Raw genomic sequence first — 27809 nt, 5'->3', positions numbered from 1 at the left:
GGTGTTCATTGAGCACTTACTGTGTGCAGAGTACTGGGCTACGTGCTTGTGGAGAGGATGATAGAATAAATACAGTTGGGACACATGATCCCTGCCCTCAAGGAGCTGACAGTTTAGTTCGGAGACAGACACTGAATTACAGATGGGGGAAATGGCAGAGTATAAGCGGGTGAGGGGGAAGAGACGGTGGGGAGGAGGGAGGAGAGGAAGAGGGGAAGGGAAGAAAGGAAAATACAATTTACACACAGGCCTGCCATCCGACGTGCCTCCCAACCTTCTCGTGAAGAAAAGGGCGGGCCAAACCTGTTCCCTCCTGCCGACTGGGCCGGACGTTGGGCCCCTCGTGACTCCTCGATGTACTGTTCCCGGACGGCATTTTTTGCCCCGCGCCAACGAAAGAAAGCCCCAGAGAGTCCGGCTACCTGAGGGGGCACCGACCCACGCCAATCCGAGGACCCCGTCGTCGAAGTCCCGGTCCGTAAACACATAGGCCAGGCAGTAATCGTCGTGGTTCTGCTCCGAGTTCAGCTCCAGGAACTTCTCCACACCGATGTTGGGGAAACGAAAGGGATTGGTGGGGTCCCTCTCGTCGCTGGTGGTGTTGATCTACAAAGGGACAACAGGACACTTGGAATGGAATCCATGGGGAAACTGCCCTCGGCACGCTGGATTTCTCCCAGCCACTTCCCGGACACTTCCGGGCGTCTGCCACCTCCAGATGCGGCTCATCGGACGCCATCTAATAATCCCTCGCAGCCCAAGGCCCTATCAATCAATCAATCATATTTATTGAGCGCTTACTGTGTACAGAGCACTGTACTATCGTTCCCCGCTGGCTTCGCCAGGCTGAGCTAAAGGACCACTGTCTGGGAAATGCAATTTCTACGTCAGTAGCCTAGAGAAACGCTCAGGGCGGGGCCAGGCTGGACGCCCCCGATATTCAGACTGTCCACTGGCTTTCTGATTTCCCCTTAATTCAGTTCATTTAAGGGGAAATCAAAAAAGCCAATTACTTTTTTTTAAATAGTATTTATTAAGCGCTTACTATGTGCAAAGCACTGTTCTAAGCGCTGGGGAGGTTACAAGGTGATCAGGTTGTCCCACAGGGGGCTCACAGTCTTCATCCCCATTTTACAGATGAGATAACTGAGGCACAGAGAAGTTAAGTGACTTGCCCAAAGTCACACAGCTGACAATTGGCAGAGCCGGGATTAGAACCCACAACCTCTGACTCCAAAGCCCGTGCTCTTTTCGGGTCCCTGTTGGTACTTACGAGGTGCCAGCATGGCCTAGCGAATAGAGCAGGGGACCGAGAGTGAGGGGGACATAGGTGCTAATCCTGTCTCCACCACTTTGCTGTGTGACCACAGGCAAGTCACTTCACTTTTCTGGGCCTCAGTTCCTTCATCTGTAAAATGGGGATTGAGACGGTGAGCCCCGTGTGGGACAGGGACTGTGTCCAACCCCATTTGCTTCTTTCTACCCCAGTGCTTAGTATAGTGCCTGACACATAGTAAGCACTTAATCAATGTCACAATTATTATTATTATTTTTTGTTCTAAGCCTGTTTGGGCTCAACCCCAGTTCTCACAATATACAGAGTTCTACAAGAGTCTCTGTGGGTTTCGTTTTAAGATGGTTTGGAGATGCAGGCTTACGCAATTTCCACATCCCGAGCTAAGTATGGACAAATGACTCAACCTCAATTACAGAGGACCTCAGGAGGCATAGAAATATTTCACTCGACACTGCCGAGGAGAGCTCGTTTGATGTACCAAGCTTCATTTTTTTCCCCCCACAAATACAAAACATTGTAATTGCTAAAAGACTTCACCCAAAATAGCACGGATCAGACAAGGATTCTTTTAAAAGAGCTCCTCTTATTAAGGCCTCTTTAATAACGGCCATGTTCTTGCCTATCTTCCTCAAAAAGGGTGGGTTAAAGAACTCTCCAATTTTCCTTGCTTCTGTCGGACAGGGACTGTTGTACAACCGGATTATCTTGTATCTAGCCCAGTGCTTAGTTTTTATCTATTCCTTTTTTGTTGTTTTTATTTCCCCATTGGAATTTGCTAAACGATTACTACATACACGGCACAGTAGTAAGTGCTGGTGGAGTGTTTGGCACGTAGCTTGACAAAAAAAAAAAATACATTCAACAATTCCTAGTCTGAAAATAAAAGTAGCTGCGATCCTGTTGCTGTGATCCCAGGAGAAAAACCTGGAGCTGGGTGGGACTGAGGGAGGGGATGTTCCCAGGCAAGAAGTCATTAAACAGCTTTCCGGGAAAGGAAGGAAACCAGGCTTCTACCTCAGGGCTCTGTGGGGGTTAGGAGCAAGTCGGGCCCAGGGCAGGTGGCTAATCTTTCCTAAACAACCCAGGAAACTCCTCAAACCAAAGGGGTCCCACCCTAATGCCCGCTGCCTAACAGGCCCAGTGGAAAGAGCGTGGGCAGGGGAGTCAGAAGACCTGGGTTCTAATCCTGGCTCTGCCACTCACCTGATATAGGACCCTGAGCAGGTCACTTCACTTCTCTGGGCCTCCGTTTCCTCAACTGTAAAACGGGGGTTCAATTCCTGTTCCCCCTCCTACTTAGACTGTGAGCCCCATATGGGGCAGGGAACTGTGCCTGACCTAATTAATCTGTACCTACCCCAGCACTTAGAACAGTGTTTGCCACATAGTATGTGCTTAACAAATGCCATAAAAAAACCCCACAACAAATCCCACCCCCTCCTCCCCTGGCAAAAACAAACAAAAAAACCAGGCTAAAGGGACTCCTGTTTCAGGAACACTGAATTACGCAAAGTCCAGCACTTAGTACAGTGCCTGGCACATAGTCAGCGCTTAACAAATACCATAATAATAATAATAATAATTACTATTATTATTAATAATAATAATAAAGTTGGAAAAGCTGCCAGTCAGCGAGTTTGCTCGTATTTCCAACTTTGAAAAATTGAGAAAAGATCCAGCTCCAGCCATACTCCTTACCTTTATTCGTTTGACCATGAAGCTGATGTTACGGATCCCTGAGAAGTCGGTTGACTGATAAATTGTATCGATTGCTTTCACGTGACTGGAGATCTGTTGAGGCAAAAACCAACAGCCGCAAAGGCATCAAGGACGGTTTAACGAAGACCCAGAAATCAATCGATCAATGATACTAAGCGTTTACCGAGTGCGGGGCACTGCGCTACGCATTTAGGAGAAGACAATACAACAGACAATACAACATCCCGGCTCCACCACTTGTCAGCTGTGTGACTTTGGGCAAGTCACTTGACTTCTCTGGGCCTCAGTTCCCTCATCTGTAAAATGGGGATGAAGACTGTGAGCCCCCCATGGGACAACCTGATCACCTTGTAACCTCCCCAGCGCTTAGAACAGTGCTTTGCACATAGTAAGTGCTTAATAAATGCTATCATTATTAACAGTGTTGGGAGACACGATCCCTACCCACAAAAAGCTTACAGTCTAAAGGGGGAGACAGACATTACAGACAGGGACATAAGTGCTGTGGGAATGAGAATGCAGTGAAAATCAAGCACTTAAAAAGTACGGGTCCAAGTGCATAGGCGAGCACTCCTAATCACAAATTCCAGAATGGATAAAGGTTTTCATTTTGTGTAGTTTATTATAGGTTTAAAAACCAATCCTTTTCCAAGACAAAGCCACACTGATGGGGGATGAGAATGATCAAGTTCACAGTTCACGGTTCAAACCCACCTTCAGAGTGTCTGTTCTTTCCCTCTCTGTCCACTCTCTGTTTCTGTCTCTTCTCTCTATCTCTCTGTCTACCGGTCCTCTCTCTCTCTCTGTGTCCTCTCTTCCTGTACCTCTGTCTGCCTGCGTGTGTCTGGGTCTGTCTGCCTGCCTGTCCCTGTGTCTGTCTGCCTGTCTCCGTCTCTGTCTCTACTTTTCCGGCCCTCCTCCCCTCCCCAACCCAGGCTTCCCAGCCGAGACTGCCGAGAACCTGTGGACCAAACAATTGAACATTCCAGGATTCTAGAGGATGCTTTCCCTGACACAGTCATCCGGACTTTTCCAGGGGCACTCGTCTCCGCTGGAGCTGTTCTGGCAGAGACCGCTTGCCCTGGAGGGATCCGGGCCGGGGAAAACAACAACAGCTGGAACCCTAAAGCGACAGCTCCTTGAGGCCGGGGACTATTGCCCAGCCAGTCAGACCAGTTCACTGGCACCGGTCCCATGCGGCTGAAGGGCCTCGTGCCTCAACCCGTCTTATCCCCGGAGGGCAGGGGCACGGCCCTGCCAGAGAAACTCGTGGCAACAACAACCAGGACAGGGAAGGGTTGCCCCACTTTCACAGCACCGTGGCCCCGAGGCCTTCCGGGTTTCACTGTCTGGAAGCAGCCAGCATCACCCAGGACTGTGCTTTGCACACAGTAAGCGCTCAATAAATACGACTGATTGATTGACTGTGTACTCCAGAAGGGCCCAGTTGTAGAGGACTCCCAACCCTATTTTCCCCAGGCCCCCCAACCCTGCCTGCCCCATCCTTCCCACGGGACCCCATTTTCTGGGAGTGCTTTCTCCAAGTTTCGAGCCTGCGTGTTTCGACCCCGACTGTTACCGCGCTTCTCTCGCGTTTTAACGGGTTGTCGATAAACCGCACAGGTTCAGCCATGGGACTGAGAAGCAGTAAATAAGTCCGGCACAGGCTTTGGGAGACTCTACCAATATTCATTCAATCGCATTTATTGAGCGCTTACTGTGCAGAGAGCACTGTACTAAGCGCTTGGACAGTACAATTCGGCAACAGAGACAATCCCTACCCTACCTATATCTCTAGGGAGATATAGGGAGAGAGGTAGTCTGGAAGATACCGATACCTGAGCAATCACGGCTTCCCGGGTTCCGTAGTACTTGAAGAAGAGATGGTCTGTCTGAATGTAAAGCTGACACGTGTTTTTTTCAGCTGAAGCGGCACGCTTTTTCCTCAACAGTTCGGGACCTTTCGTGACACGTTCTTCGTAAGGTTTCTGCGGACGAAGGAGTCACTCGCTTTTTTAATTCCACACGTGAAATCGTGATATATTGGTATTTCACCCCCCCAGAGAGCTATATCTCCAGATTTTAATCAATGAATCAATCAATCAATGGCATTGAGTGCTTACTATGTGCACAGCACTGTACTATGCGCCTGGGAGAACACCCCACAGAGTGGGCAGACACGTTTCCTACCCAAGGTGAGTTCACAGTCTAGAGGGGGGACATACATTAATATAAACACATAATTTAAAATACATAGTTTGAAGGTATATACATAGCTACACATATTTCATATCCCTCCAGAATTTTCTTTCGCTCCCTACACCTAATCTTCCTCTAGGCTCAGGTTAATTAAGTGATGAATTCTGATTAAAATGAAGATGTGACCCAACGTTCAAATTAATGGAAGAGTTTCAAGTAATTGCAATTTCATCCCACTTTCCCTTATAACACATCAAGGGTAGCGGTGGCTATGTAGTGAAGGCCAAGGAGCCTGGGTAGTCTGCCCCACCAAAGGGTCTCCCCAGAATGGAAAGATGTCAACATAACAGGAAGCTCCCCTCCGCCCAAGCCCCCCAAAGTTGGCACACAAGTGAGACGAAGAAAATGGAATGCGTGAGGCACAGAAGCCTCGTGGCTTTATGGACAGAGCACAGGCCTGAGAGTCAGAAGGACCTGGGTTCTAATCCCGGCTCTGCCATTTGTCTGCCGTGTGACCTTGGGTGAGTCATTTCACTTCTCTGTGCCTCAGTTACCTCATCGGTAAAATGGGGATTAAAAGTGTGAGCCCCATGTGGGACAACCTGATTACCCTGTATCTACCCTAGTGCTTAAAACAGTGCTTGGCACATAGTAAGCACTTAACCAATACCATAATAATAATTATTATTATTACCGTGCCTAGCACAGAGGAATTGCTTAACAAATATCATTTAAAAATAATCTTGCATTTTCCTTAAAGTTATTGTTAGGACAGTGTTCTGCACACAGTAAGCGCTCCATAAATATGATTGAATGAATGAATGCTGTCTTACAAAATTTACACAGGAGAAAATAACACCAAAAACAAAAATCTGCTGTGATCAGAAAAAAACAAAGGCCAGGAAGGAGAAACCATCAAACGCAAAAGATCATGTCAACTTTTAAGTCATCCATGCAAATCTAGACATATAGATGCGCCTGAACACGTCCCATTCCTCTTTGGGGGCCCAATATCCGATTCCCTACTATACCTGTGTGGCTTCCTCTATGCCCGTCATCTGGTATTTCCTCATCCTCTCAAACACGGAATGATCAGCACAGCCTCCTTGTGGCCCATACTTGTGAGGATATTCTAAAACACAAGAAAGGAATGTCCTGTCACTTTGATGGCGGAGCCGGGGAATATTGACACGGGTTTATTTTGGCCCATGAGAGAGAAGTGATCAGTTAGGGTGCTTGACCCCTGCTGCTTCCTTGATTCTTCCCTAAACGGAGCTGGAATCTCCAGGTACACTTGGATGTTTGAGAGCTCGAAAACAAGACCGTTCCCGTATTTCATTTCCATGTAGACTTGGTTCTTTCATGTAAAATCTATCCGTGAGAAGGATTTGATGCCAAAGGAGAGTTTTTCATTTCAATATTCAAACACATCCGAATAATGCCTTTAACGTTTAACCTGAAACAGAGTTTACAGACACAGCTTCCAGGATCTCACCTCCTAAGAACCACGAACCCCACAAAAACATGTCGACATGAAATCTTATTGGCAAACTTTACTAAGTGGAGCCACACACGCCAGAATTCTATTTCTCCCCCATTTTCAGATAACAGTTAATACTATGAATGATAATTTTCCTATTTGCCACAGCTGCAAAGTCGGTCAAAGGGCAAGCATTGCTTCCACTTGGTCTTCAAGAGCCTGGGGTTGGGATGAGGGGGGCGGAAACTCTGGGTTTTGTCCATGTGAGAGGCTCTATTTCACTCTCTAGACTGTCCCCGGTCCTCCCCCCGGGCCAGCGGTGGGGACACCGGGGTGTCAGACCCTGGGGTGGGGGCCCGAGGTGATGAGCTGATGGTTTCGTCCCGTACCCTGTGGCAACCTCCCCCCGTGAGGCTGTGCAGGACACAAACAGTGGAGCTGACCTGATTCATCCTGGGAGTGGGTGGGGGGTCTCCACGCCCAAAGCCCCTCGAGGACAAAAGGCCGCCCCATCCATTCCCGGATGCCCCCGATTTAGGAGGAGCTCGAGGAAAGGGGCTGGGGGCTGCGGCAAGAACAGCTCCCACCCCAGGGAATTTTGGATCCAACGTCCTGGCGAGGACTTGATCGCGTGGACACCGATCCAGAGATAGCTCGCTTCCTGGCAAGCGCTTAGCACAGTGCTTTAGTACACCGATCGACTCCCCCTTCTAGACTGTGAGCCCACTGTTGGGTAGGGACTGTCTCTATATGTTGCCAACTTGTACTTCCCAAGCGCTTCTGCACACAGTAAGCGCTCAATAAATACGATTGATGATGATCAGTGGTATTGATGAGGCACTTACTGTCTGCAGAGGAATGTAGTAAGCACTTGGTAGAGTACAACAGAGAGGCAGTATGACTGAATGGACAGAGCACGAGCTGGGGAGTCAGAAGGGCCTGTGGTTTTATCCCAGCTCCATCACGTGTCTGTTGTGTGATTTGGGGGAAGTCACTTCACTTCTCTGGGCCTCAGTGACCTCATCTGTAAAACGGGGGTGAAGACTGTGAGCCCCCCCGGAGGACGTGGACTGTGTCCAAACTGATTCCATCCCCCCCATCTTACCTCCTTCCCTTCCCCACAGCACCTGTATATATGTATATATGGTTGTACATATTTATTACTCTATTTATTTATTTATTTTACTTGTACATATCTATTCTATTTATTTTATTTTGTTAGTATGTTTGGTTTTGTTCTCTGTCTCCTCCTTTTAGACTGCGAGCCCACTGTTGGGTAGGGACTGTCTCTATATGTTGCCAATTTGTACTTCCCAAGCACTTAGTACAGTGCTCTGCACATAGTAAGCACTCAATAAATACGATTGATTGATTGATTGATCTACCCCAGTGCTTAGTACAGTGCCTGGCACATAATAAGCCCACAACAAGTACCATAAAAACAATTTTAAAAACTCTGGCATTTTGGAATGACCATAATAGCACACACAGAGTTCTGGGCCTCATCAAGTTTTGGGAATATTCAATATAAGGCTTTGATTATCTCCCTCATCGGCAAAATGGGGATTCAATCCCTGTGCACCCTCCTACTTAGAATGTGAACCCCACGTGGGACCTGATTAGCTTGTATCTACCCCAGTGCTTAGTACATAGTTTGGCACATAGCAGGTGCTTAGACACTGATTATTATTATTCTTTGAAATACAAAATAACAGAAGTGTGGTCTAGTGGATAGAGCACGGGCCTGAGTCCCAGGATGTGGGTTCTAATCCTGGCTCGGCCGCTGTGAGACCTGGGGCAAGTCATTTCACCTCTCTATGCTTTAGTTACCTTATCGGTAAAATGGGGATTAAGATTGAAGCCCCAGCGGCGACAGAGGCTGTGTCCAACCCGATTTCCCTGTATCTACCCCAGCACTCAGTACGGTGCCTGACACATAGTAAGCACTTAACAAATGCCATTAAAAAAAAAATGTAAGGAGAGGGAGGTTGCCAGAGGAGGACAGAAGAAATTGAGGGAGGTGAGCCCCTTAAAGGCAGGGAAGGTGTATCTCACTTTTGCTATGCTCTCCTCGGTGCATCATCATCATCATCATCAATCGCATTTATTGAGCGCTTACTGTGTGCAGAGCACTGTACTAAGCGCTTGGGAAGTACAACTTGGCAACATATAGAGACAGTCCCTACCCAACAGTGGGCTCACAGTCTAAAAACAGTGGGCTCACAGTATGGTGTTCCACTTTCAGCAGGTGCTCAATAAATCCCATTAATTCACTCACTCAGAGGATAAAGGAGCAGATATGGGAAAAACCAGAAACAGGGAGATATCAGGTGCTAATGCTGAAAAGTGAAAGGAAGGAAAAAAATTCCTTAAAGTTTTCACAGGCCTCAGCCAGTTTTAGAAATTGCTCTTGTCTGATCCTGTTCCCCCTCTGCCTGACTTTTATTTCTAGAGTCGCGACACTTCTCCTTTCAAGTGTCTTGAAACGCAGGCTGTGGTTTTCACACGCCAAGCCCTCAACAGAACCCCACCCAAGGGAGAGAAACACTCACTTGGGAACAGTGAGAGAATCAATCAACAATATTTCCTGACTGCTTTCTGTGTGCATACCACTGTACTAAGCGCCTGGGAGACACATTCCCTGCCCACAAGGAGCTTAGAGTCTACAGGAGGCATCTAAGGGCCTCTCTTCAACCTCCCCTTCTTCCCAACCCTCCCACCCCTTGTCGCCCCCAGTCCCAAACATCCTGTTTGTGGGATTTGGGCCTGGGATGGGTACATGCTGTCTTAGTAATAATAAAGCTCCGCCAATTGTCAGCTGTGTGACTTTGGGCAAGTCACTTCACTTCTCTGCGCCTCAGTTCCCTCATCTGTAAAATGGGGATTAAGACTGTGAGCCCCCCCGTGGGACAACCTGATCACCCTGTAATCTCCCCAGCACTTAGAACAGTGCTTTGCACATAGTAAGTGCTTAATAAATGCCATAATAATAATAACAATGGTGTTTGTTAAGCGCTTACTATGTGTCAAGCACTGTTCTAAGCACCGGGGTAGATAAAAGGTTATCAGGTTGTCCCCACATGGCGCTCACAGTCTCAATCCCCATTTTACAGATGAGGTAACTGAGGCACAGAGAAATGAAGTGACTTGCCCAAAGTCACACAGCTGACAAGTGGCAGAACCGGCATCCTGTATATATGTATGTACATATTTATTACTCTGTTTATTTATTTATGTATTTTACTTGTACATATCTATTCTATTTATTTTATTTTGTTAGTATGTTTGGTTTTGTTCTCTGTCACCCCCTTTTAGACTGTGAGCCCACTGTTGGGTAGGGACTGTCTCTATATGTTGCCAACTTGTACTTCCCAAGCGCTTAGTACAGTGCTCTGCACACAGCAAGCGCTCAATAAATATGACTGATTGATTCATTAGAACCCACGACCTCTGACTCCCAAGCCCGTGCCCATTCCACTAAGCCACACTGCTTCTCATCTTGATTTTCTTTTTTTTTTTTTTTTGCCGCGTTGTCACTGAGCAGTGCACATAGTAAGAGTTCAGGGAATGCTACTGGTTTGTGATTCCTCAGGTCAACCAGTGAAAAGTTATTTGAAGGCCAGGGGCCTACACTTTGCACCTCCTCCTCCTCCTCATCATCATCAATTGTATTTATTGAGCGCTTACTATGTGCAGAGCACTGTACTAAGCGCTTGGGAAGTACAAATTGGCAACATATAGGGACAGTCCCTACCCAACAGTGGGCTCACAGTCTAAAAGGGGGAGACAGAGAACAAAACCAAACATACTAATAAAATAAAATAAATAGGATAGATATGTACAAGTAAAATAACTAAATAAATAGAGTAATAAATATGTACAAACATATATACATATATACAAGTGCTGTGGGGAAGGGAAGGAGGTAAGATGGGGGGCATGGAGAGGGGGACAAGGGGGAGAGGAAGGAAGGGGCTCAGTCTGGGAAGGCCTCCTGGAGGAGGTGAGCTCTCAGCAGGGCCTTGAAGGGAGGAAGAGAGCTAGCTTGGCGGATGGGCAGAGGGAGGGCCTCAGTGCCTTCTATCTACTCTGCCATCACCAGAGGCGGTAACGTGGCCTCTGTTGCTATTCCAAGGGTGTTACAAACAACAACAACAACAATAATAATAGTAATATTTGTTAAGCATGTACTATGTACCAGACACTGTACTGAATGCTGGGGTAGATACAGGCAAATCATGCCAGTGTAGACATAAGTTAATTAAGTTGGAAACAGTCCCTGTCCCGCATGGGGTTCACAGTCTAGGTAGGGGGAAAAGGAGAATTGAAACACACAATTTAAGTGACTTACCCAAGGTCAAACAGCACACAAGTGACAGAGCCGGAATGAGAACCCAGGTCCTCTGATTCCCAGGCCCGGGCTCTTTCCACTAGCCCATGCTGCTTCTCCAGCCATTGGAAACCACTTTTCTCTCATTCCCCTCACTCCTTCCACCCCCAAGTGCCCATGGAGGGCACAGCTGAGGGATTTTGAGGGCTTTTTTTTATTTGTTTGTTTCAAGTTCTGAGGTTTAAAAAAAAATATTCTACAGACTATGAGCATCACTTGAACCACACTGCTCCTCTCCTCAACCCTTCATTGGTTTCTTGTGTCTCCTCAGATCAAACAAAATCTCCACCACGTCAGGAGATCATCTGTGACCTTTGAGAAGGTGGTTTCTGTGCACTAAGGGGACGGAAGCCAGATTGGACAGGGTCAAGGAGGGAATTGGGGGAGAGGAACTTGAGACAGAAGGTGTAGGCAACTTGCTCATGGAGTTTGGAAAGGAATGGAACGATGGGATGATAACTGGAGGGAGCCATGGGGTCAAGGGAGGGGTTATTTTTATGATAGGGAAGACATGAGCATGTTTGAAAGCAGTGGGGAAGAAACCACTGGAGAGTGAACAGTTGAAGATGGCTGTCTGGGTAGGGAAGAAGGGAGGGGGCAAGTGTTTTGAAAAAGTGCAAAATGATGGGATCGGATGCGTAGGTAGAAGGGATGGATTCTGAGAGAGGGCAGGAGATCTCCTCTTAAGATACTGCTGGGAAAGATGGGAGAGTTGAAGAAGGGGCAGGAGGAGGGAGGGACTGGAGAGAAGCAGGGGAGATTTTAGGGAGATCACACCTCACAGTCTCAATTTTTTCAATAAAGTAGGTAGCCAGGTCACTAAGGGAAAGGGATAGGGGAAGGCGGGAGTTGGAGGAGGCGACAGGAGGTTTGAGGTGGGACAGCTGGCAAGGGTAATGTGCATGGGTGTCCATAAGGACAGAGAAATAATTCTGCTGGGCAGAGTTAAAGCACGTAAGGATGAACTTGAGGTTGACGAAGATGGCCTGATATCTAGATTTCCCCCCTCAGTGCTCTCCAACTCATGCACAGATGAGAAGGAAGAGCATTGTGGAGGTCATCCAGGGCTGTGGGTTAGTGGAACCAGGATCCACAGAGAGATAGGGGAGCGAGTGTGTTGAGGTCAGCAGAGAGGGTGTTGTTGAGGGAGCCAATTTAGTCATCAAGGGAGGGGTAGTTTGGGTACGGAGGCTAAAGGGGGTATGATGCCTTGAGAAAATTGGATGGGATCAAAGATCGGGAGTCTCTGTGGAAGAACGGCAGAGATTTGCGGGGAGGAGGTTTGTGGGAAAGAAGGCAGGCGAGGTTATGGTCAGATACAGGGATTTCAGAGATGGTGAAGATGGAGATTGTGCAGTGGCTAGAGATGAGATCACGTGTGTGCCCAAGATGGCGAGTGTGAGAGTTGGGGTGGAGCTGGAGGTTGGTGGAGTTGAGGAGTGATAGAAAGCAGGCAGCAGAAGGGTCGTCAGGAATATCTACGTGGACATTAAAGTCCCCAAGGACCAATGTTGGGATACAGAAAGAATCAGACAGAGATCAGCTTTTCCGGCATTCAAATCCCTCCTAAAATTCCACCTCCAAAGAGCCTTCGCTGATTAATAAATCTATCAAAGGAATTTAATGAGCGCTCACTGTGTGCAGATCACTGGTTAGAGTACAATATAACAAGAGTTGGTAGACACGGTTCCCTGCTCGTGACAAGCTTACGGTCTAGAGCAGGAGACAAACATTAATAGAAATAGAGAAATTACGGATATCAAGTGCTGTGGGGACGAGGGAGGAGTGAATAAAGGGATCATATCTAAGTGGAAGAGTGTCACAGAAGGGAGTGGGAGAAGAGGAAATGAGGACCGAGTCATCAGGGAAGGCCTTCTGGCCTAGGTGTATCCTTGTCGGGGCGGGTGCGTAACCATAATCTCGTTGTGGGCAGGGAATATGTCTGTTATATTATTCTATAGTACTCTCCCAAGCACTTAGTACAGTGCTCTGTACACAGTAACTGCTCAATAAATACGATTGGCTAATTTCCCGGCACCCTGACCCTATCACTCCCTCAACTACTGTTCAAGGCCCTGCTGAGAGCTCACCTCCTCCAGGAGGCCTTCCCAGACTGAGCCCCTTCCCTCCTCTCCCCCTCGTCCCCCTCTCCATCCCCCCATCTTACCTCCTTCCCTTCCCCACAACACCTGTATATATGTATATATGGTTGTACATATTTATTACTCTATTTATTTATTTATTTATTTATTTTACTTGTACATTTCTATCCTATTTATTTTATTTTGTTGGTATGTTTGGTTCTGTTCTCTGTCTCCCCCTTTTAGACTGTGAGCCCACTGTTGGGTAGGGACTGTCTCTATGTGTTGCCAATTTGTACTTCCCAAGCGCTTAGTACACTGCTCTGCACATAGTAAGCGCTCAATAAATACGATTGATTGATTGATTGATTGATTGTTCCACTGTATTTGAGCTTATTTACACTCTCTTCAGCACTCCTGTACATCTGTCCACTTGATTTATTCATTTAGATCATATGAAATGAGTAAAGAGTTATATGCTTGTCTCCTCCACTAGAATGTAAACTCCACATGGATGAGGGAAACATGTCCCCATGAGTTATTCTGTGCTTCCAGGGAGGCAGCGTGGTCGAGTCTTCTAGACTGTGAGCCCGCCGTTGGGTAGGGACCGTCTCTATATGTTGCCGACTTGGACTTCCCAAGCGCTTAGTACAGTGCTCTGCACACAGTAAGTGCTCAATAAATACGACTGAATGAATGAAGAAATGAATGAATGAGAGGAAAGAATACAGGCCTGGGAGTCGGAGGACGTGGCCTCTAATCCCACCTCTGCCGCTTGTCTGTTGTCTGACCTTGGGCAAGTCACCTAACTTCTCTGGACCTCATTTTCCTCCTCTGTAAAATGGGGATTAAATCCTACTCCCTTTATTTAAGCTGTGAGCTTCACTCTGTGTCTGTCTTCAGTATCTGGCTTCTACCCCAGTGCTTAGTACAGGGCTTGGCACATAGGAAGCACTTAACAAACATCATTAATATTATTATTATTATTCCCAAGCACCCAGTATAGTGCACGGTGCCAAAAGGGGGCTCAATAAATGCTACTACTAATTGGAACTGACCTAGCCTATGGGGAGAACATTTGACACCCTAGGATTACATTATTTCCCTCCTTCGGGCCAAAGCACACTGATGTTTTTTCACCTATCTCTGTTTTTCACGCTTCTAAAAATATTGGCTGCTTGCCCCTGGCCCTTTTCCAGTTTCTTACATTCCTCAAGCTTCAGAGTCTAAGTGGGAGGAGCACTCCAATCAGGGGGACATGCAATCAATCGTATTTACTGAGCACTTACCGCGTGAAGAGCACTGTAATAAGCATTTGGGAGAGTACAATATAAAGAGTTGGTAGATGTGTTCCCTGCCCACAATGTGTTTACAGCCTTGAGAGGATGGAAATGTTCCCTTGCTCTGCAGATCTACCCTGAGTACACTTCTGTCTTGGTAATAAGAGGTGGTTGAAATGTTTCCTGACCACAATGAGCTTAGAGTCGAGGTGCAACGGGTGCATTCCCTTGCTCCTCGGATCTACCAAGCCACGCCTGTCTTGTTCATAACATTGCTACCTGACTCACCTCTGTCACCCCCCTGTCTCCCCATTGTTGCCAAAGGCACAACAAATTGTTGCTGAGAATAATGATGGTATTTGTTAAGTGCTTACTATGTGCCAAGCACTGTTCTAAGCACTGCAGTAATAATAATAATAATGGTATTTGTTAAGCGCTTACTATGTGTAGAGCACTGTTCTAAGTGCTGGGGTGATACAAGGTGATCAGGTTGTCCCATGTGGGGCTCACAGTCTTAATTCCCATTTTACACATTAGGGAACTGAGGCACAGGGAAGTTAAGTGACTTGCCCAAAGTCACACAGCCGATAAGGGGCAGAGTCGGGATTAGAACCCATGACCTCAGACTCCCAAGCCCGGGCTCTTTCCACTGAGCCACGTTGCTTCTCTAAAATATAATGGCATTAATTAGGGGCTTACTATGTGCAAAGCACTGTTCTAAGCGCTGGGGAGGTTACAAGGTAATCAGGGTGTCCCACGTGGGGCTCACAGTCTAAATCCCCATTTTACAGATGAGGTAACTGAGGCACAGAGAAGTTAAGTGACGTGCCCACAGTTATACAGCTAAATGGCAGAGCCAGAATTAGAACCCAAGACCTCTGACTCCCAAGCCCGTGGCGTGACCCAGTTGATAGAGCACGGGCGTGGGAGTTGCAGGGACCTAAATTCTAATCCCAGCTCTGCCACTTGTCTGCTGTGTGACCTCGGGCAAGTCATTTAGCTTCTCTGCACTTTAGTTATCTCATCTGTAAAATGGAGATTAATACCACGAGCCCTGTGTGGGATACGGACTGGGTCCAACCCGATTAGTTTATACCTAACCCAGTGCTTAGTACAGTGGCTGGTACATAGTAAGCAATTAACAAATAGAAAAAAAACACATAAAAACCACAAAAACCCAAACTAATTGACATTTACCAAGCAGGACGGAGGACTACAGGCCTTTCTCTAGTGATCTCCAATTCCACAGCTGCTTATTTTTTCCTCCATAAGAGGACTGCTCTGCCCTTGTTGCTTCCTGCTACGTTTTATTTTCTCCCTGAACATCTCTGAGTCACTCAAATCTAATCTGAGGGTTTCACCTCCCTTTCTGGGAATTTGGTGGGCACCACCTTCTACAAAATCCCATCCCGGCATCATTACTGGAACTGACAGAATTCATTCACTCATTCAATCGCATTTACTGAGCCCTTACTGTGTGCAGAGCACTGTACTATAAGCGCTTGGAAAGTACAATTCATCAAGCACTTGAATTGTGCGAGCTATTGTTATTAATAGCTCACAGTCTTCTAGACTGTGAGCCCACTGTTGGGTAAGGCCCGTCTCTATATGTTCCCAACTTGTACTTTCCAAGCGCTTAATACAGTGCTCTGCACACAGTAAGCGCTCAATAAATACAACTGAATTAATAATAACCATAATAGTAATATCTTTACTCGCTACGTGCCAAGCATTTTACTAAGCACTGGAGTAGATACATCATAAGAAGGTTGGACATGGGCGCTCACAGTCTATGTAGGCAGGACTAGGATTGACTCCCCATTTTACAGATGAGGTAACTGAGCCCAGGAAAGTGAAGTGACTTGCCCCAGGTCACACGGCGGAAAAGTGGCGGAGCAGGGATTAGAACCCAGATCCTCTGACTCCCAAGCCCGTGCTCTTTCCACTAGGCCACGCTGAAAGAGAAGAGTCAAAGTGAAAGAACCCAAGAGGGGCGACCAGGTGCCCTTGTATTGGCCTGAGGAGAAAAACAGGTGCTGGAGTTTCCCCGGAGTTGGTGTTATTCAGCCCGAAGAGAAAGTGAAACTTAGTGGTCAATCACCACTGAAAACATGCGACTACCTAAGTGTTTTTTTTATGGTATTTCTTAAGCGCTGATTATGGGCCAAGCAACAGTACTAAGCACTGGGGTAGATGCAAGCAAATCAGGTTGGTCACAATCCATGTCCCACATGGCGCTCACAGAGTTAATCCCCACATGGAGAAGCAGCTTGGTGTAGTGGATGGAGTATGGGCCTGGGAATCAGAAGGTCATGGGTTCTAATCCTGACTCTGCCGCTTATCTGCTATGTGAGCTTGGGCAAGTCACTTCACTTCTCTGGGCCTCAGATACCTCACCTGTAAAATGGGGATTGAGCCCCACATGGGACGGGGACTGTGTCCAACCCAATTTGCTTGCATCCACCCCAGCACTTAGTACAGTGCCTGGCACATTGTAAGCACTTAACAAATACCATCATTATCATTATTATTATTATTTTACAGATGAAGGTCACTGAGGCCCAGAGAAGTGAAGTGACTAATAATAATAATAATAATAATAATAATAATAATGGCATTTGTTAAGCGCCTGCTATGTGTGAAACACTGTTCTAAGCGCTGGGGGGGAAACAAGGTGATCAGGATGCCCCACGTGGGGTTCACAGTCTTAATCCCCATTTTATAGATGAGGTAACTGAGGCCCAGAGAAGTTAAGTGACTTGCCCAGAGTCACACAGCTGACAAGTGGTGGAGTGGGGATTAGAACCCATGACCTCTGGCTCCCAAGCCCGTGCTCTTTCCACTGAGCCACACTGCTTCGATCACACAGCAGAAAATTGGTGGAATCAGGGCTAGAACCCGGGTCCTTCTGACTCTGAAGCCCGGGCCCTATCCACTAGACCGTGCTGCTTCTTGACAGAATGACAGCACTGCCATGAATGCTTCGTTGAACTCTGGCATCTAAGGCTACGGCCTATTAAATAAAACAAGGGCACGGCAGTCAAAGAGAAAGCCATGTCATTTTTCTTAAATGGAAAATGACACCCGAAATTTCATCCTCAGAGCCAGGAAAACTGTGAGTTCTTAACTTCACTTTTTTTTTTTTTTGAAAATTTATTTGAGGGTGGGGGAGAGCATGCTGGAGTAGAAAGGATAGTCTGAGCCAATTCAAACTAAGAAAGGGGCGGGGCTGTCAGCCCCCTCTTCCTGCCTCTGAGGGCAAATTAACCTCAGAAATGGAAGGGCAAATTTTTTTATGGTATTTGTTAAGTGCTTATTATGTGCCAGGCACTGTTTTGAATACTGATATAGATACAAGCTAATCAGGTTGGACACAGTCCCTGTCCAACATGGGGATCCCAGTCTTAATCCCCATTATACAGATGAGGTAACTGAGGCCCACAAGTTGAGTGACTTACCCAAGGTCACACAGCAGACAAGTGGCAGAGCCGGAATTAGAACCCAGGTCCTTCTGATGCCCACGTCCATGCTCTAAACAGAATTCCTTATCTTCCTACCCAAACCCTGTCCTCCCCATGACTTTCTCATCACCGCAGATGGCACCATCATCCTTCCCGTCTCACAAACCCATACAACTGGTGTTATCCTTGACTCCTCTCTCTCATTCAACCCACCACTAAATCCTGTCCACTCCACCTTTACAAAATCGCTAAAATTCACCCTTTCCTCTCCATCCGAACAGCTACCACATTAATCCAATCACTTTTCCTATCCCACCTTGATTGCTGTATCAGCCTCCTTGTTGACCTCCTTGCCTCCTTTCCCTCCCGACTCCAGTACACATTTCATTCTGACGCCCAGATCATTTTTCTACAAAAACATTCAGGTCATGATTCCCCTCTCCTCAAGAACCTCCGGTGGTTGCCCATCTTTCACTGCATCCAACAGGAACGCCTGACAATTGGCTTCAAAGCCCTCAATCACCATGCCCCCTCCTTCCTCACCTTGCTACTCTCCTACTACAACCAGCCTACACACTTTGCTCCTCTAATGCCAAGCTACTCACTGTACCTCTATCCCGTTTATCTCACGGCCGACTTCTTGCCCACATCCTGCCTCTGGCCTGAAAAGCCCTCTCTCCTCACATCGAACAGAAAATGACTCTCCCCCCCATTTAAAGTGAGTAATCATAATAACAATACTAATAATTGTGGTATTTGTTAAGTGTTTACTATGTGCCAGGCACTGTACTAAGCAATGGGGTGGATAAACACAAACGGGGTTAGACACAGTCCCTGTCCCATGTGGGACGCACAGTTTCCTCCCATTCAAATCCTTATTGAAAGCCCATCTCCTCCAAGAGGGCTCTCTGACTAAGCCCTCATTTCCTCTTCTCCCACTCCCTTCTGCATCACCCTGACTTGCTCCCTTTATTCATTTCCCCTCCCAGCCCCACAGCACTTATGTCCATATAATAATAATAATAATAATGGCATTTATTAAGCACTTACAATGTGCAAAGAACTGTTCTAAGCGCTGCCAGTCATTCATTTATATTAATGTCTGTCTCCCTGTCTAGACTGTAAGCTCGCTGTGAGCAGGAAATGGGTCCGTTCTATTTTTATATTGTACCCTCCCAAGAACTTAGTGTAGTGCAGTGCTCTGCACACAGTAAGCGCTCAATAAATAGGACTAATTGCCCCCCATTCACTTTCTATCTCCTCCCACTCCCATTAACCACACACCCACCTTCCAGCAGAAGAAGGGGGTAGGCTAGTGCCTTGGGAAGATAAGACGAAGCTTTTCTGGAAAAATATTAGCAGGAGAGGGAAAAGCTTTCCTCATTCCTAGAAATGCAGAAAACCGGGCTATAACTGGACATAACAGTGGCCGATCTTAGACCGCCCTTAAGATCACCATGGGGAGGAACCTCTGAGGAAACATTTCAAAAAATCAGAGGAATGCGTTTTCGTGGCTCCGATGCAAAAATACCTCAATGCCAGGTTGCTCTGTGTTGCCAAAAATTCAATATTCCATTTCAAATTTGCTGCGCTTGATGAACCCTGTAATTGTCCAGATATGAGATTTGCCTTTTGAAATCAGCATCATGAGTAGATAGAGTATGGGCCTGGGAGTAAGAAGGACCTGGGTTCTAATCCCGGCTCTGAGGCACTTCTCTGTGCCTCAGTTACCTAATCCATAAAACGGGGATAAAGATTGTGAGCTCATTGTTGGACATGGACTGTGTCCAACGTAATTACCTTGTATCTACTCCAGTGCTTAGTATAGTGCCTGGCACATAGCACTTAACAAGTACTATTATTGTTATAATAATAATAATAATAATAATGGTATTTGTTAAGAGCTATGTGCCAAGCACAGTTCTAAGCGCTGAGGGGGGATACAAGGTAATCAGAGTGTCCCACGTGGGGCTCACAGTCTTAATCCCCATTTTACAGATGAGGTAACTGAGGCCCAGAGAAGTGAAGTGACTTGCTGAAAGTCACACAGTTGACAAGTGGCAGAGCCAGGATAGAACCCATGACCTCTGACTCCCAAGCCCGAGCTCTTTCCATTGAGCCATGCTGCTGCCCTGAAGGGAATTTTTTTTTGTGCCATATCCATAAAATAACTCAAATTTGTATTGTTGTGGACTGATCTTTCAAAGCAGCTCAAAACACTATGAGTTGAATCTAAACATTGTATCTATACCCGGAAAAAAACATTTTCAAAACAAAATTTCACTCCAAGTTTCTCTTTTCATGAAGAGTGGTAGGAGAAACCCTTACTTCTAACATCAGCAGATTCTATCGACGTCAAGCTCAATAAGTGATCGGCCCCTTTCAATACATTTACTCCTTCAAATTAAAACCCCAAATGAGATGACGAAAAACTGACGCTGTGACTGATTGCGAACTAATTTAGTAGGCTCAGTAGACTAGTGTAAAGGAGCTTCAGTTAACAAAAATGCCACACGAGAACTATAAACAAAGAGATGAGTTTTTCCATGATTAAACTGTTTTTTGCAAACCAGATTGAGATTCATAATAGTACTTGTGTCTCTAAGCCTGTAAAATGCTGAATGTGGGTGTTGTCGAATCCTTCAATCCACTATTTTTAGTTACAAAATGGGGTTATTGCTGGATTGAAGTGCCTGGGAATGTCAAGTCTTCTCACTACACTGTGCAGCTAAAAAAAAATTAAACAATGCTACTACTCATGGATGAGTTTAAGCAAAACCTAAATTTTCACTGCCCACCCATATATCTGCTCTACTTCAGCCTGAGGAACATCCAAATCATATTTAAGCAGGGAGACGTTTTGAACAGGCCGCAACTCCAACCCGAACATATCCACAGTTCCATTCGGTTGTGCATTCCCTGTGATGGTGGCAGCACATTTGGGGTCTTTCCGGAAGCTTAGGAGAAGCAACATGGCTCAGTGGAAAGAGCACGGGCTTGGGAGTCAGAGGTCATGGGTTCTAATCCTGTCTCCGCCACTTGTCAGCTGTGTGACTTTGGGCAAGTCACTTCACTTCTCTGTGCCTCAGTTCCCTTATCTGTAAAATGGGGACTAAGACTGTGAGCCCCACGTGGGACAGCCTGATCACTGTGTATCCCCCGCAGCGCTTAGAACAGTGCTTTTCTTAACAAATACCATCATTACTATTATTATTGTTTTCTGGAATGTACATATGCAACAACGCTCAATAAATACGATTGACTAATTACCCCCATCCTCTCTGTATCTCCTCCCACTCCCCAGTTTCCCGCACCCATCTTCCACTGAAGGGGGTAAACTAGCTATCAAAACCCTCAGCCTCACTACGCTTATGTCCATATCTGTAAATTATTTATTTACATTAATGTCTGTCTCCCCCTCTAGACTGTAAGCTCATTGTGGGCGGGGTATGTGTAGCACTCAATGAATACAATTGACTAATTACCCCCATCCTCTCTGCATCTCCTCCCACTCCCGTTTCCCTGCACCTATCTTCCACTAAAGGGAGTAAACCAGCTATCAAAACCCTCAGCCTCCCTACACTTATGTCCATATCTGTAAATTATTTATTTACATTAACGTCTGTCTCCCCCTCTAGACTATAAGCTCATTGTGGGCAGGGTATGTGTCTGTTTATCGCTACACTGTACTCTTCCAAGCGCTCAGTACCGTGCTCTGCACACAATAGCGCTCAATAAGCATGCCTGACACAGTAAGTCCTTAACAAATACCACAGTCGTTATTACAAGAGAGAAGTGGCGTGATGTCATTATTTTTGTGAATACGAGAAATGGCGTGATATTATTATTGTGAATACCACCAAAATGAGAGATTTTAGACTGTGAGCCCGTTTCTAGACTGTGAGCCCACTGTTGGGTAGGGACCGTCTCTATATGTTGCCAACTTGTACTTCCCAAGTGCTTAGTGCAGTGCTCTGCACACAGTAAGTGCTCAATAAATATGCCTGACACAGTAAGTGCTTAACAAATACCACAGTCGTTATTACGAGAGAGAAGTGGCGTGATATTATTATTATTATTGTGAATACGAGAAATGGCGTGATATTATTATTATTATTGTGAATACCACCAAAATGAGAGATTTTAGACTGTGAGCCCGTTTCTAGACTGTGAGCCCACTGTTGGGTAGGGACCGTCTCTATATGTTGCCAACTTGTACTTCCCAAGTGCTCAGTACAGTGCTCTGCACACAGTAAGCGCTCAATAAATACGACTGAATGAATGAACGAGAGATATTACTGAAAAGGTGGTTTGGGGCCCCAGTGAATAGCAAGTGGCTGAAAGCGACCCTGGAAGGTTGGCCTTGGGCTAGTGGGGCTTTGAAAGAGGCCCGCATGCACAGATAGGAAGGAAGCGCTACAAGGTGGTCTCGATTTCCGTGAAAGAACAGCATTTTTAACAACGGAGAAGACTGAGACGCAGACGAGCTGTCAGGTGGTGAACCCCTCTCCTGAATCTGGGGTGCTGGTCACTGCGGGGCAGGGTTAGGAACACCAGTCCGGCCAACGGCCTGACCCCCGCAACCGAGGCAAAGACGTCGACTCCCCTGAAATTTCCTTCCGAAAAGCGACCTCAGCCCATTTTGCAGAGTCCGCGGAATCCGGGTCCCCGAACGGCAAACCGTTCAGCTTTCCTAACCGAGGAGAAGCAAGTCTCCACAGAATTGGACTCTGCCTCTCGTCCTCCCTCTCACCACGCCTTCATTTCCTTCTGGCCACCGTATCCGGAAAAGATTGTTAATCAGTGCCCTGCACATGGAAGCATTAACCTTCCCTTCTCGCCACCCCTGCCAACCCCTCACAACTTCACATCATCAGCTTCTATACTAAGCTTTGCCAGAAAGCCCCTGCTTACCCTGCTGAACACCCATTATAGTACTCTTGTGCATACTAACCTACATCACTGTGAAGCAGTGTGGCTCAGTGGAAAGAGCATGGGCTTAGGAGTCAGAGGTCATGGGTTCAAATCCCCACTCTGCCTCTTATCAGCTGTGTGACTTTAGGCAAGTCACTTAACTTCTCTGTGCCTCAGTTACCTCATCTGTCAAACAGGGATTAAGACTGTGAGCCCCATATGGGACAACCTGAACACCTTGTATCCTTCCCAGCGCTTAGAACAGTGCTTTACACACAGTAAGCGCTTAACAAATACCAAAATTATTATTATTATTATTACCATCACTGTGTTGCAAAAATAACACATTTCAAAATCATATATGGAAATACAACTTTTCAGAGAAAAGGAAAACTGGGGATTTCAGAAAACTCAGTTCTGACCATCCTCAGGGGCAGAATTTCGAGGAAGGGCTTGGTGGTGTTGAAACAGAGGACTAATGTTTAACTTACTAGTGAAATGGTTTGATAATAATAGTAATAATAATAATAATATTTGTTAAGCACTTACTGTGTGCCAAGAACTGTTCTAAGCGCTGGGGTAGATACAAGATTATCAGGTTGTCCCACGAGGGGCTCACAGTCTTAATCCCCATTTTTACAGATGAGATAACAGGCACAGAGAAGTTAAGTGACTTGCCCAAAGTCACACAGCTGACAAGTGGTGGAGCCGGGATTAGAACCCATGACCTCTGACTTCCAAGCCCGTGCTCTTTCCACTAAGTGACGCTGCAATGCTAACAAATGCTTAGCATCGAATTTAAACTCTGCTAAAGCCCAAATGGCAAGCATTTGGGCTAGTCTAAAAATCAATCAATGAATTGTACTTGTGGAGTACTCTGTACTAAGTGCTAGGGAGAGTACGCTATAACAGAGTTGGTACACACGTTCCCTGCCCACAATGAGCTTACTGTCTATTATTATTATTATTAGAGGGGGAAGCAGACAATATAAATGAATTACAGATAAATAGATAAGTGCTGTAGAACTGAGGGTGGGTGAATAAAGAGTATAAATCCAAGTGTAAGGCCTAAAAGCATACAGTCAAAATCAATCGTATTTATTGAGCGCTTACTGTGTGCAGAGCACTGTACTAAGCGCTTGGGAAGTACAAGTTGGCAACATATAGAGACAGTCTCTACCCAACAGTGGGCTCACAGTCTAAAAATGTCAGTTTTCATTACAACCCAGTAGCATCTGAATTAGCCAGCAGGGATGTGTCCCAAAAGGCTTTGGTGAAAAAGCAGCGTGGCCTATTGAACACAGCCTGGACCTGGGAGTTGGAAGGACCTGGGTTCTAATCCTGGCTCTGCCCCTTGTCTGCTCTGTGACCTTGGGCAAGTCACTTCACTAACTCTGTGCCTCAGAGACCTTATCTGGATTGTATCCACACCAGTGCTTAGTATAGTGACTGACACCTAGTAAGTGCTAAACAAATAAACAAACAAACAAACAAAAAAAGGCATTTGTTTCCCCAGCTTGGTTCTCCAAGAAGCAGGTTATAGCCAACTTCCTGCCAGGCACAAAACTTGGGTTAGTCAAGATGAAGCCCTATTAAAGATCCATCTCCTCCAGGAGGCCTTCCCTGACTAAGCACCCCCTCCCCTTCCCCCACTCTCTTCTGCATCGCCCTGATTGCTCTTTCTCCTTCCCCCTTCCCAGCCCCACTGCACTTCCGTAGATATCTATAATCAATCAATCAATCGTATTTATTGAGCGCTTACTGTGTGCACAGCACTGTACTAAGCGCTTGGGAAGTACAAGTTGGCAACATATAGAGACAGTCCCTACCCAACAGTGGGCTCCCAGTCTAAAAGGGGGAGACAGAGAACAAAACCAAACAGACTAACAAAATAAAATAAATAGAATAGATATGTACAAGTAAAATAAATAGAGTAATAAATATGTACAAACATATCATCAATCGTATTTATTGAGCGCTTACTGTGTGCAGAGCACTGTACTAAGCGCTTGGGAAGTACAAGTTGGCAACATATGGAGACAGTCCCTACCCAATAGTGGGCTCACAGTCTAAAAACATATATACATATATACAGGTGCTGTGGGGAAGGGAAGGAGGTAAGATGGGGGGATGGAGAGGAGGACGAGGGGGAGAGGTTTCTTTGTATTATAAGGTTTTTTTTGTATTAAATCTATAAGGTTTTTTGGTATTAATGCCTGTCTCCCCCACCCTGGTAAGCATGTTGAGGGCAGGGAATTTGTTTTACTGTTGTATTTTACTCTCCCAAATGCTCTGTCCAGTACTCAGCACACAGTAAGTACTCAATAAATAGGACTGAAAGAATGAAGGACTGTGGAAAGCTGTGGAACGAAACTGCCTTACCTGAGCCAAGTAACATCTTTTTGAGGACAAAAGAGAACTTTTAAAATGCTAATGCGAAAAGTTGAAACGGTTCCCCTCCAGTTTAGAGACTCCTTTGTAGTGGCTGAATTTCACTGCTGACCATTAAGAGGGTGTCAATTAGCCTGGCGCCTAAGATAACCTTATCTGAGAATCAAGATGCCTATGTTTGCAATTGGAGAGAGAGAGAGAGAGAGAGAGAGAGAGAGAGAGAGAGAGAGAGAGAGAGAGAGAGAGAGAGAGAGAGAGAGAGAGAGCGTGTGTGTTTTTGAGGGGGGGACTATTGCTTGGGTATAAATGTAACCTTAAAAGTGTCTTCGGTGTCTTACGCTGATCACTTCCCGAGGTGTGGTGTTTGACCGTTCTGCAGAATAAAATTTGGAGACCGTCCAAATAATATATGCATCTCATTGAGCATGCAATGCAAGGGACAGGCATAATTTTACATGCAACAGGCCACAGGACTCCAAGCCCAGAGAGAGGAATGTCGCCAAGTGAATTTTGGATCCGTGCTTTGCTACCAGTGGGTAAAAGTGGAGGGGTTAGAGACGGGAAACTTCCAAAAACAGTGTTTCCTTTTATGACCAAAGCTCCCTTGGAGGCATTTAGTGATCAATTCCTCTAGACTGTAAGCTCCTTGTGGGCAGGAAACTTGTCCACTAACTCTGTCTTATTCTACCCTTGGCTTGGGAGTCGGAGGTTGTGGGTTCTAATCCCTGCTCCGCCACCTGTCAGCTGTGTGACCTTGGGTAAGTCACTTAACTTCTCTGTGCCTCGGTTACCTCATCTGCAAAATGGGGATTAATCAATCAATCAATCAATCGTATTTATTGAGCGCACTGTACTAAGCGCTTGGGAAGTATAAATTGGCAACATATAGAGACAGTCCCTACCCAACAGCGGGCTCACAGTCTAGAAGGGGGAGACAGAGAACAAAACCAAACATACTTTCAAAATAAAATAAATAGAATAGATATGTATAAGTAAGATAAATAAATAGAGTAATAAATATGTACAAACATATATACAGGTGCTGTGGGGAAGGGAAGGAGGTAAGATGGGGGGATGGAGAGGGGGACAAGGGGGAGACTGTGAGCCCCATGTGGGACAGAGACTGTATCCAACCTCATCACCTTGTCTAAACCCCAGCACTTAAAACAGTGCTTGGAATAGAGTAAGCGCTTACCAAATAGCATAATAATAACAATAATACTCTCCCAAGCACTTAGTACAGTGCTTGCACACAGTGAACACCCATTACATACGATGGACTGATTGATAAATTGGCTTTGTGCAGTGATGTGTGTACCAATGTCAAGCCAAATGACACAGAACTCTCCATTTCTGTTAAGCAATAAGTACCTCATGGACAATCCATATAATTAGTGTACAATTAGTACACAGTACCTGCTCAATAAATACGACTGAACGACAATCTCCACCTCATCCTCCCCCAGCCTTGTCCTCCTAGCTGACATTTCTAGGGAGAAGGGGGAGGGAAAGGAGCACCACGGCATGGTGAATAGAGCATGGGCCTGGGAGACAGAAGGTCATAGGTTCTAATCTCAGCACCGCCATATGACTGCCGTGGGCCCTTGGACAAGTCCCTTCACTTCTCAGGGCCTCAGTTACCTCATCTGTAAAATGGGGATTGAGACTGTGAACCCCATGTGGGACAGGGACTGATTTGCTTATATCCACCCCAGCGCTTGATATAGTGCCTGGCACACAGTGAGCACTTAACAAATACCACAGTTATGATTATTTTTATTATCATTTGCACCAGTATAGTGCTTTACCTCTTCTACATCCGTAATATGTTTGGTTACAACTCTGATCGCATCTCTGCTGCAGGATATAGTGTCGAAATCCAACTGCGTTTTCCTGTTACCATTTTCTCATTTTCCTTTCAGGCCACTTTGTGCTATTGTCCTGATTAAGGAATTCTTGTCCGTTGCCATTAGATCACACTACAGATTACTTAAATAGTTGTGGCTACAATCCCGCCATCAGCTAAAATGATTGACAGCTTTGGCCCACTTAATTCTGTAAAGAACAGAGAGGAGAGCTACCAAAAAACCCCACTGTACCAGAACGTGGTTCTTCACTATGCCCTTTGGTTAGAGTGCCATTTAGGGGATTACGGCACTCTAAATTGCTTAACTTCTCTGTGCCTTGGTTTCCTAATCTGAAAAAAATGAGGTTTCAATCTCTTTTCTCCTTCTTACTGCGAGTCCTTGGTGGGACAGGGACTGTGTCCAACCTGATTAATCTGGATTTACGTGCTCTGCACTGTACTAAGCACTTGGGTGGATTCCAGCAAATCAGGTTGGACACAGTCCCTGTCCCACATGGGGCTCACAGCCTTAATCTCCATTTAACAGACGAGACACTGAGAAGTGAAGTGACTTATCCAAGGTCACACAGCAGACAAGGGGTGGAGCTGAGATTAGAACCCATGTCCTCTGACTCCTGGGGGCCGTGCTCTATCCACTAGGCCATGCTGCTTCTCAAGAAATAGTTTGTCCCCAGGCGCTTAACGGAAGGCTCCGTGTGCACTCTAGGGCATGTTTTCATTAAACCTCGGT

The 27809-nt window shown here is 46.1% G+C and overlaps 1 protein-coding gene across 1 annotated transcript in view; it reads right to left on the bottom strand.

The window, feature by feature from the left end:
* ADAM10 (ADAM metallopeptidase domain 10) overlaps nt 1-27809 on the bottom strand; it is a 158272-nt gene that overhangs the window by 20383 nt on the left and 110080 nt on the right. The window contains exons 5-8 of the mRNA XM_038750413.1: nt 6247-6347; nt 4855-5004; nt 2996-3088; nt 423-606 (exon numbers count right to left, since the gene is read on the bottom strand). Coding sequence (XP_038606341.1) covers nt 423-606; nt 2996-3088; nt 4855-5004; nt 6247-6347 — 528 coding nt within the window. The remainder of the gene's footprint in view (nt 1-422; nt 607-2995; nt 3089-4854; nt 5005-6246; nt 6348-27809) is intronic.

This window comes from Tachyglossus aculeatus, chromosome 8 (genome assembly GCF_015852505.1).
Source record: "Tachyglossus aculeatus isolate mTacAcu1 chromosome 8, mTacAcu1.pri, whole genome shotgun sequence".
NCBI classification, from domain to species: Eukaryota; Metazoa; Chordata; class Mammalia; order Monotremata; family Tachyglossidae; genus Tachyglossus; species Tachyglossus aculeatus.
The sequence above is the reverse complement of the archived record's forward strand: the minus strand, read 5'-3'. Positions and strand labels throughout refer to the sequence as shown.